The following is an 11,061-nucleotide window of genomic DNA, read 5'->3' as shown; positions in this document are numbered from 1 at the left end:
TGAAAAAGAAATGAATGTTCCGCTAAATTGTTGAGTGCAAGATTTACAGAGTTTCAGTGGAATTGGACAGTCCGTGTACGACAAGTTATTTTGCCATTTTTTCAATGTCAACGGAATAAAACAAAGTAAAAATAATGGAATAACACCTTGAAACGAAGTACACCCAAGCAAAAAAGTGAATTGATTGTTTAATTTTGTTTTCTTGCTTTGTAATTGATTTAAATAACCGTATGATTTAATGCAGCAATTTTGTTTTCCTGATGATTTGTGAGTCTAATATCTCGTCACCATGTAAATACCCCACTTTATGTTATTTGTCAAAATTGTTTGTCTTTTAGATTTGATACTTAAATTGTAGCTAAATTGAAATGAAATACATTTGAAGGGAATTTATTAATATAAGTTATTTTGTAGACGCATTGACAATTCAATCTGAAATGCGGGTGCTTACTTAGCACTCTTATTTTGATTGCCTTATATTCGGTAGGTTTTCTAAAGTTCAATATAAAACAGAAAAAAGCACTGTTTAAAACAGCAACATTTCCGAAAAAAGATACTTTCGATTCTGTCGGGACACTTCGGGAAAACGTGCTAAATATAAATTTACAATTTTGATCAACCAAATATATTCCTAGTCCCCCACCTGTCCGTTTTTTTTCCGGATAGGATGTATTGATCAGAGTCGGGTGGGAAACAAACGCAATGTTCATTTTCTCAAAGGATACCGGCAACTATAATAGCCACATTTATAGGCCTACTAACCAATCACAAAGCAGTCTTTTAAGTTTAACACAATACTTCAGAAAAATTTAGTTTGCATTTAAAGCGCAAGTAAAATTTAGTTATTTTGCTCAGTATAGAATAAGAAATTCATCGAACTGTTCTTCAGTTACGTTAGCCAAGCGTGATAAGGTCAAGATGGCGTCTCTTCAATTTGATGGACTTATGACGTTAGGAATACTTACACCGACATGGGCAAAGGGTAAGTTCAATCTCGTGTATTCTAAAGTAATTATAGTACGAATGGTAAAAGTTCGGGCAGGCTATCCAACTTTCAATTGGAAAGTAACTACTTCATTGCGTACTTGTAGATATAAATGAGTTTACTAATCACACAGAGAGCCTATTGCTATACTCGAGTAATAGTTTGGATACTTGGAAACCTTAGCCAGCCAAGTACCTTTGCTCTAAAGCAATCGTAGGTTAAGATTAATGTTCCAGACCTAACAATAGGACCACTCGTGGCAAAATATTGTGTGAATCGAAACAAGGAAATATGTGTTAAGTTGATTTGTTTTTCTTCACAATAGAGGTTGTTGAGAAAGAACCCGCGTTTATCACTAACTGTGACAGTCTGACTTATCACTTCAAAGTGGTTAACCAATGAAGCTAAATGTCAAAGTAATATATTGATTATACTGTATTCTATTATCAACTAAGCTGTAATAACTTTCATGCAGTTCCTGTATGTATCGAACATCAAAACCTACATTTTAAATAATTTGACATTTTGATCAAGCAGCAAAAGACATCGAACTGAACGCAACAGTGTAATATTTAACATGTAATACAATATGGTCTCGTCTGAAACTTACCCGATAGACTATTGTTTCAGCATTTTATTATTGTTATGAAAAGTTGACTTAATTAGCCGTACAAAACAATTTAAAAACATATTTTAGTTTGATGGGTGATTCACCAAATTGCATTAGTTCTGGCATTAATGTGTATGAAACAAGCAGTATATACTATTAAATGAGCTGTTCTACATTTCCATTATCAAAAGCAATCGCTCTATAGTGTTCTACCACGAAAGTCACTTGACTGATTTTGGAATGTAAATGAAGAAGTACTGAACATGCGCATCATGCTTCAAAATTTTCATTCAATTCCTAAAAGTATGAAATTTTCGAGATTTGTACATTTAATCTATAAGATCGTCTGTATAAAAAGTGAAACCGAGTGATGTAAATAAACTTGGTACGGATCCAATTTTCTCAATCATTTGAACTTAACTACAATGATATTTTACTGATACATTATAAAAAAAATATTCCTAAGCAACAGTAAAAGTGCTGCAAAGCATTACTTCATGAACTCAACACTTAGCTTGGGACATTACAACAAGAGACACCGACATCAACGAAAGCTATGCGGCATTAACATATACAGTTTATGGGAAATTATTCCATTGCGATTCGTCGCCTCGCCATCTGTCGCATTGACCCCAATATTAGACGTACCCACACTACTTTACGCTATACATCCAGAAAGAAATGGTACTAAAAGCAACTTCTCTGACTCTAAGTCTTTCGTAATCTTTAAGTAAAGCCATGCATGATGCTACCCATTAAACATGTAGGAAACACCTCTTGTCATATCAACCATATACCAGTTAAAATTTATACCACAAGCAACAAAGACAACGAAAGGAAAATGTGAGATTGTGACTTGATGATAAGCAGCTACCTAGTATATTGTAGGTAAACTATACCTAGACTCATGTTCAGCCAGTAGGTACAGTAGTACCCATCGGTAGCCGTATTGTACAAATTATCGTGATGGATTCCAAAAAAAAGGTGTCACGGGACAAGTAGTGTGTTTTACATTGGTTTGTGCAAAGTGGCGGAGTAACACGGATAGGTCACTTTCGGTTGAGTCCTAATGGGGTTGTATGCTGTGCAGGACTTTTTTTTTTAAAAAGAGGACTCGCTCTGATGCGAGAGTAGCTTACATTTGTCGCTAGTTGATAGGTAAAGGGTGGTACTTAAGTTTAGATGTCTGATAGTGAATACTCTGTGATATAGGTTCAGCAGTTAGGTATGTATGTATGTATGTATGTATATGTGATCTTCCCGCAAGCAGGAACTCGCGAAAGAAGCCATGGAGGCTTATAGACTCGCAAGCTGACCGAAGCCAATCTCTCGGCACACATCCATTTAACGTCCATGTCGGGAAGTTGTTATTGAACAACACCCTTGCCAGACGACACACCTTGCTGTCGGCGGGGAATCGAACCGGGGATCTCATGACTGGGAGACGCCGGCGTTAACCACTAGGCTATACACTCCGCCCTCCGCCAGGTGAACACTGTGTAATATTCTCGGTTAAATTAGGGGTGAAGATGCATCAATAAATGCGTTGATGATTTAGGTTTAAGCCAAACGTTCCCTGTCCCGTTAGTGAATAGCGTAACGCTATTGATATACGATCTATGTTATTACGTCTTCTGATAGTGATCGTCTTCAACGAGGTAACTTTATATTCAAGTCGAATCGATTAGTATAAATCAGTGTCTTAGCTTTTCCAATTTAGTAAAACCCATGATGATTTGATTCTCGTGAGACATATGAAAAGATCCCTTCCCTATCTAAAACTTCTAAAAGGGCTTGGAGCCTCAGATTCGTACAAACAAAAGATCTATGTAACTGTCATAGTATGTATACATTAGTAAACCACCAGGAAATATCAGTTATCATGAATTAATTTTTTAACCGGGCGACCTCTGTGTTAAGAGAATTTGCCAATCATTTGAGATAACATTAGTGTAACCTAGTAACACCACTCAGTGGGAACCAAAGTGATTCAAAATGACGTAATTCGTTGTGTTGCACACGTAACTTTGCTGCGTCAAAATCCAATCAAACATATCATATTCGGATCAGATTCGGAAAATGGATGTTTGCAAAGAGGAAGGACATTTCCATTGACTCCACGATTCCATAAAAGTTACCACAAACTAATAAGAAACTTCGATTGGCTAATTATATTAACGGTATTAATTCATAAATTGTAAAGAAAATAACCCATTATGTTGTCATATCCAAATTGTGATACGTGTACACTATGGGCCTACTCGCCGTGTCCCTCTTTCTTTTCCACAGGCAACTATTTACACCCACACGATCCACGTGATATAGTTAACAAACAAACAAAACAGTTATGTTGCAAAGTACAAGCATGCCAAAATATACTCATTTTTATGAATACAAGACCAGTAATGTGAATTCAACTATACCTTCATGTCGAGAATATGTAGGACTCATCATGATGTTATCGTACAGTTGGTATTATATAACGTTGATGAAGCAAGCTGTTATAGAACTTTGAACTCATATAGTACGCGGATGTAATTGCCGTCAGCTTTTTTGTAGTATGAAAAAAGTCCAAAGCTATAGTACCAAGGATCGCAAATTGGTACGGAATATCATTATAAATTTCATGGTATATGATGTAATGTATACATGCATGTACTGTAAATGTGACGAACCTGATTCAATGTAGTGTTGGTCGAATGGTTATCAGGTCATTTTCAAGATAAGTGCCACACTAACTAACTAACATTAAGTTCAAAAAACAGCTTTTTATTCGATGATAATCCAAGTAATATGCAATGAACAATCATTTGACAATGAGGCAGGAATCTTTATACATTCATAATCTAAATCAAAACAAGCTTACATATCATTTCTACTAATAAAAGAATCGATAATTTTACTTAATGTTCCCGATTGCTATAATTTGAAGACGAATTAAAAACATATAACCTCCATGATTTACAAATAGAAAAAAGTTTTAGGAGACAAACACAGATTCCTACCTTGGTTGCTCATTACAACAATCTGGCGGTGGGAGTACTATATGTAACACTAGCTACTATATCCTGTGTAAGTTCTAATTATAACAGGAGAGTGTTCCGTTTCCCATATTTTTATTGTATCTAAAGTGTTGAGCTTTGGGAATCATTTTCATTAACCTTCGGCAAGTATATTTTCTTATAATCAATAAAATGATTAGTAGGAACTGAAGGTATAGAAGTAATCCAAACTCTTAGAGAAGGATTCTGATCTGTAAATAAAATATCAAATGTTGTAATTTTATCTAGAATTATGTCTTGTCCCGAATCAGGAAGCTTCGGTAGCTCCAAAGGTTGACCATCACCATCAAATATCACCAAACACTTTCCAATGCATAACATTTCATTGATGTTATCTGGAGAATACTTGCTGTTTGGAGGTAATTGTTTATGAATTTCTATAGTAACATCTGCTTCGAAATCAAGTTTATTTATATCAACAACAAAAATGGTTTCGCCGATGTTCCAATGAGAGCACATCAAATTTGCCTGTTTAACAATCGACGTTTCTCCAGCTAAAAAATCACCCAAAAAAATAATACGGTTCGTGTTCTTCCACTCATCAGTATCGAAAACAGATGAAACGAACATCTCTTTCGGTTCTCCGTCAGGAGTTCCAATTTTTGACTCTTCTGAGTCTGAGTCTCTCTTTTGAGTCTTCAAGGATCCGTCGATCAAGGGATCGATTTCCTTAAGCTGCAGAAATGGTGAGATAAATAACAAACGTACTCAATGTGAAGGAAAGGTCGACATAACATAATATTGTAGTCACTGCTGTCGATTATGAAACAAATCGTAACAGTTTGCAATAGTTAAGCAGTTTTCTAACATGTTTTTCCCAACACGAATGTAAATTATTTTGCGATATCTGTCTTGTGAAGTTATTTGCTTATGTTCTAGCATTTGCTTCAATCATAGTATTGTACATTGATACATGCAAACGACGATTAACAACTGCTACTATCGCTCATTTTGAATCATCCATACTGTAAAAGATAAGCTTAACTTGCAAACTGATGAAAATCTTGGAGCTTACATGAAATTCTAGAAACGTAAATTTTTGGCGGAGCTGTAATTAAAACATGATCGCAGACTAAATAGTCGCGTACCAGATATAAACGAGTTTTTCCTTAAGTTCAAGTTTGCAATTAATATCGAACGTTTTAATAATTTGAGATTTTCTATATCTAGGAAATACCGTGTTAAATTCTCTGACTTGCTTCAAGCTTTTGCCCCATGCCAAGGTCTATTCCATTCATAAGTAAGCGATTTGTTATCCATATACCCAAATTATATGCTTGTCTTCGGCTCCGGTTATTAGTTGGGTTTGTTTTTCTGCCAGAACACTGCAAGGTGCAGGTGTACTATCATTGTAAATATGAAAATCATTGTATCTGTTACCTAAGAATCACTGTAAATATTACATCAAATCTTAATAAACGGAGGGAAAATAAAATTAAAACATGAATAAAAATTATTGCTTTCAGCAAACTTACATCTTTATCTTCATTTCCACTTTTATTTCCATCTTCATTTCCATCTTCGTTCTTTGTGTTTCTTTTGCAACAGCGACCTGCTTAAAATACGGGTAAAATAGATCGGAAACCACAATATATTACACAATTTTTGTTGATATCAAAAGACGGGCAAAGAATATATATATATATATATATATATATATATATGTGTGTGTATATATATATATATATGTGTGTATATATATATATATATATATATATATATGTGTATATATATAAATATATATATATATGTGTATATATATATATATGTATATATGTATGTATATCTATATAAATATATGTATATGTATATATATATATATATATCTATATATATATATGTATACATATACAATATATATGTATATATATATATATATGTGTGTGTGTGGGTGTGTTGGGGGTCAAGGAATTCAGGTAACCTCAGGCCACATATTAGTGAAATGGTGTTCTTTTTATCAAAAACCTGTTAATTTTTTATAAGCGTACTTTAGTTTCTTAACATCTTGAACGCATTGAGCTTCCTTTCAAGCACAGCCATTTTTATTTTGTTTGTATCTCGTCATAAAGTCATATTTCTTGGTTCGGCTTTTTGTCGTTACTCGTGTGTCACTCATGTCCGTCATTCTTTAAGCGTCTCTTTGGACGTTTGACATTGATCACTATTAATTATAACGTACACACAATATAACAAACTGACGCAAAGTTACACAAATCAATTTCGTTAATTTTGCGTAATTCAAAAGATGTATAAGAACAATATATTAAAGCTATCATATACTTTGATGCAGTGTTAACTACATTAATTGCAAGTTAGCACATAACAACATTCTTTAAGATTCAAAGACCAATCGGGCAAAATCTGGGGATATGCGCAATTCTTAAATCTGTGGATTTCTACTGCAATGTAAACGTTACAATAGGTCTCTTATACTTGGATTTATCAATCGTTATCCACGAAATGTATGTATACTTGAAAACTGTGCAAATGAACTTGAACCAACGGCAGCGTTACCAAAAATATTTCTTGCAGGAATTACACTTTCATGGATTTCATGACTTTATGCCTTCGCTTTTGTAATTACCTTCTCACTGTTCTGTAAAACATTTATCTTTAACGTATTAGTACTAAATGCCCTAACCTTTGTGTGACATAATATGTGCCAAATGTAAGAAAGTGAACTGCTATAATTATCACCCAAATTTGCATGTAGACCTACCAGAGGGGATCGGGAAGATATTATACAACATGTGAATAAATGTAAACAGCAACATGGGCCTTTATGTACTAGATACATCTCCTGTTGCACTTAATATTTCTTTGCTTATCTATTTCCCGTGCAATATGAGCATCGTGATTTTTCTTTCCCTTTTTCGATAGAATGGTAAAACTGTTGAGTAGGATGTCACTTACCGCAATACAGTGCAATAAGAAAAGTCGTAGTAACAATTATCACGATTGCAATGACGCACCCCACAATGAGAATCGGTGCATTTCCATCATTAGGTATATCCAAGTCATCACATGACCCTTTTATTATTAAATGAAGATATACGGGCATAAGTTCATAAGTAAATATAATGTAAATGACAATGACAGAAAACCAAATAAATAAACAAAACTGAATGAAAATTTGTAACAATAAAGGCATTATTTTAATTATTAAATTTTTGCTGTCCCATAACTTGGACAAAGAAAATATGCGACACTTTTATTGCACCGCTTACACATCCAAAACATGAAAACACCTGAAATCTTAACACAACTTAGTTCAGAATGCTTTATGATACATTCATGCTTTATACAACCGAATAAACTCTGTGCTCATAAATGTACGGTACGTTACGAACGCAATACGGTGCTTTGAGCTAATTTTTCATGCACAAATTATGTTCAATCTGAAAGTTAAATTTCAAAAAAGCTTCACATTATGTACGGCAGCATTTATTATAGGTAAGACCCGGGAATATCGTTTGATAAAGTATCCCAATTATATGCGTCGAAATTGAATAAACGCGTATATGTGTTGGTAATAAAATAAATTCGGTTTGGAATGTCTCTTTGACAACGTTTTACAATGGCTGTTTTTAACTTGACTGAAAGTATGAATGCATAACATGACATGACATAACATAACATAAGATAACGTAACATAACATAAATGGGTCTGAGTAATGATATACATAATAACCTAAATGTCAACAAGACAACAAAAACCACTCACCAAACGTTACATTTACTCTAGCACTCATTCGTTCATTTTCATGTCCTTCTGTAAAACTGGAGCAAAGCAAAACTGTTAATCCACAGTTTAAGCTTTGAATGTCCAAACTGACACTGACGTTCCACGAATTATCCGACAGTCGTTCTTCGTGTATTCGACCTTGAATTATACTTCCATTATTGTAAGTCCAGATTGGTGATAATTTCTCTGTGGTTGGACTGGTGACAGTGCACGTGAGAAATATTAGCTCTTCAGTGGATTGTATTACACAATCTTCACATGAGGTACACTGGTCTATCACTGGACAATGATCTTTTAAAGGAATAAAATAAAAGTGAAAATGAAAGATTAAACAAGCATATTGTAACGGCATACAAGGTTTATTACCCTACCAGCTCGTTGAATTTCAGAAAGTAGAGTATTTACAAGAACCGGTAGAACACTTACATAGACTCGTGTCAGTAAAAGAATCGCCACTGTAGGTGAAACATATATAATTGGATAACTTAAACAACTGATAATGAGAAAACGTATTCGATAAATGATTTTTAACAGGTAGGTAATATGTTCTATTTGATTCTAACAGTTTTCTAGATCTTATATTATCAATTGATCTGTCTTACATATTTACTTGTATAACATGATCATTACCTATAAGATTTATAAACACGGTGTATTGTTCCGTCTCGTCATCTTCAATAAAGTGTAAGATGGTGTAAGGACCTGTCTGATTACGACCAACGCTTTTGATGATAAGTGAGCCATCGTCGCTGACATCGTAGTGTTGCATTGACCAAACGTATTTGACACCAGACACCAATTGCGCGATGGGTAATGAGCGTGTACTGGTTCCTATGTACCAGTATAGCTCTGTAAGTGTAGACGTTGTGAGAGAACAGTTGACAACTTGGATGCTCCCTTCTTCAACTGACAGTTCTTCTGGACATCTAAGTGACGACCCTTTGTAAAAAAGACAGATTTATAGAAATTTAAATATCATTCTTAATAAGCATTATCATTATATTTTAAAACCAAAGTCTCATATGAAGATTTCTACTTTAAAGTGAGTAAGATGATCTGTTACTGTATTATGGTAGCATCCTTCATGCTATGCTTTACTATTGTGTCATATAGTTTCGGTTAAACTGTGATTAGAAGAAACAGTTAAGAAATAAAATAAAGCAAACACTTCAATACTTACCTGAATAGATAGTCGGTAAAGCAGTTGCTATGAAAAATGCAACTCCCAAAAGATAACTTGACGTCATGATGAACTACCGGGCTTCGTACGTCACAATGTGGATTAAGTTGTTTCAATTTTCTGAGGAGAGAAACCCTGTCTTCTTAAGACTTCCCTATAAAATTAAATTTAAAATCGTACAAGATGATCGATGCTGTTCTACATAACCATGGTAAAGAAACCAATGGCTTGAATTAACTTACAGCTATATTGCCATATTGACAAGGTTAAACTATTGTCATCGGTTGACCTAAATTTAGTTCATCAGCACCTACAAGACGATAATGAACACATTTAATAGAGGATCTTCTGATGGCTAGAACCGATAACTGAGCAAAATATTTTGAAGGATGTCTCCAGGGTAGCATGTCGTATGCTTAATATGTTAGATTTGTGAAGTTTATTGTTATTTTGTGAATTCATTTGGCAACAGCAAATTGAACGTTGTCACTTACAGGGCAATAAAGTTTAAAACGTCTATGTTTCGTCTAATTCATATTGCAATAATTTATCAGTAGATGGTAGACATTTGGAGGACAAAACCAAGCTGTTTAAATTCAACAATCGATGGCTTCTAGAGCTTGTGCCAATACTTCAAATGACGGTTTCAACTAAAAGATTAAAAGATGGAATATTCTTCTCAAAGATATACAAGTTTAACATTGTGTGACACCAGAATATTACTGTATATGTACTATTTTCGTTTTGCAGGTTACATATATCTATGTTAACACAAATTCAGTGCTTGAGTACAAACGAGGCCTGCTGATCAACCATAAACAGTGTTAATAGTGTACACTTTGTGCGTATATAGTTCATTATACTTCCTTATTTTGCAACAAAATGATTCTTTAAAGTATAAGTTATAAGCACAATAACCTCAACAGAAACATTTTTTTTTCAATATAGCTTAACTTTATTTAGATCTATAACTCCCTAAGCAGTAAATAAATTCTCACGTACCAAAATAACGTATGGATGTTACTTACCATGTATAACGTTGAGCTCACTGTACAGCATTTGTTTCAGTTGAAACATTGAGAAGTACTGTACAGTAAGCTGTAGACGTGATATACATGCATATAACCCAATAAAAATAATCATGGTACGAAGGTCAATGGGTAAACTGTGATATATATAAATGTTCACAACACCGTGGCTTATCATATTTTACTGAGGAATGACGGCCTGTACCATTCACAAAGTACAAATACGTTGACGTCTGCCAATGTACCGAATGGGCAGTTATATAAGAAAGAACTTACAACAGTAGCCTACTGTAATAAACTACTTTAACACTGCTCCATATACTGCATGAGCGATCGGTGCATAAAATCGAGCGGACCCACGGGTGGTAGTTTACAGTTTTGAAGCTCAATTTGTCTGCCCTAGATATACCGCAATCACTAAATGAGATCAAATTAACCAAATACTGTATCA

The 11,061-nt window shown here is 34.2% G+C and overlaps 1 protein-coding gene across 3 annotated transcripts; it reads right to left on the bottom strand.

The window, feature by feature from the left end:
- Nucleotides 1-5,932: 5,932 nt before the first annotated feature.
- On the bottom strand, nucleotides 5,933-10,666 carry LOC139969461 (uncharacterized). 3 transcript variants are annotated; one of them, XM_071974466.1, is made up of 6 exons: nucleotides 10,611-10,666; nucleotides 9,583-9,702; nucleotides 9,033-9,341; nucleotides 8,382-8,693; nucleotides 7,571-7,687; nucleotides 5,933-6,209 (listed from the first exon to the last, which is right to left on the bottom strand). In XM_071974466.1, the coding sequence occupies exons 2-6, from the start codon at nucleotides 9,647-9,649 to the stop codon at nucleotides 6,034-6,036; spliced, it is 981 nt and encodes a 326-aa protein (XP_071830567.1). In that variant the 5' UTR covers nucleotides 9,650-9,702; nucleotides 10,611-10,666; the 3' UTR covers nucleotides 5,933-6,033. The 3 variants fall into 3 exon arrangements, with proteins under 3 accessions (XP_071830567.1, XP_071830568.1, XP_071830566.1); XM_071974467.1 differs by having other exon boundaries at nucleotides 9,583-9,731; nucleotides 10,611-10,641; XM_071974465.1 differs by having other exon boundaries at nucleotides 5,934-6,209; nucleotides 9,583-9,736; nucleotides 10,611-10,658.
- Between the last annotated feature and the right edge of the window lie 395 nt (nucleotides 10,667-11,061).

The sequence above is a fragment of the Apostichopus japonicus genome, chromosome 7 (genome assembly GCF_037975245.1).
Source record: "Apostichopus japonicus isolate 1M-3 chromosome 7, ASM3797524v1, whole genome shotgun sequence".
NCBI lineage: Eukaryota > Metazoa > Echinodermata > Holothuroidea > Aspidochirotida > Stichopodidae > Apostichopus > Apostichopus japonicus.
The sequence above is the reverse complement of the archived record's forward strand: the minus strand, read 5'-3'. Positions and strand labels throughout refer to the sequence as shown.

Coding starts and splice junctions, on each gene's coding strand:
- LOC139969461 (XM_071974466.1), bottom strand. CDS start 9,649: ATGACGTCAAGTTATCTTTTGGGAGTTGCATTTTTCATAGCAACTGCT. Junction 8,694..9,032: donor CGTGTTTATAAATCTTATAG/GTAATGATCATG, acceptor TTCCTTTAAAAG/ATCATTGTCCAGTGATAGAC. Junction 7,688..8,381: donor TAGAGTAAATGTAACGTTTG/GTGAGTGGTTTT, acceptor TAATAATAAAAG/GGTCATGTGATGACTTGGAT.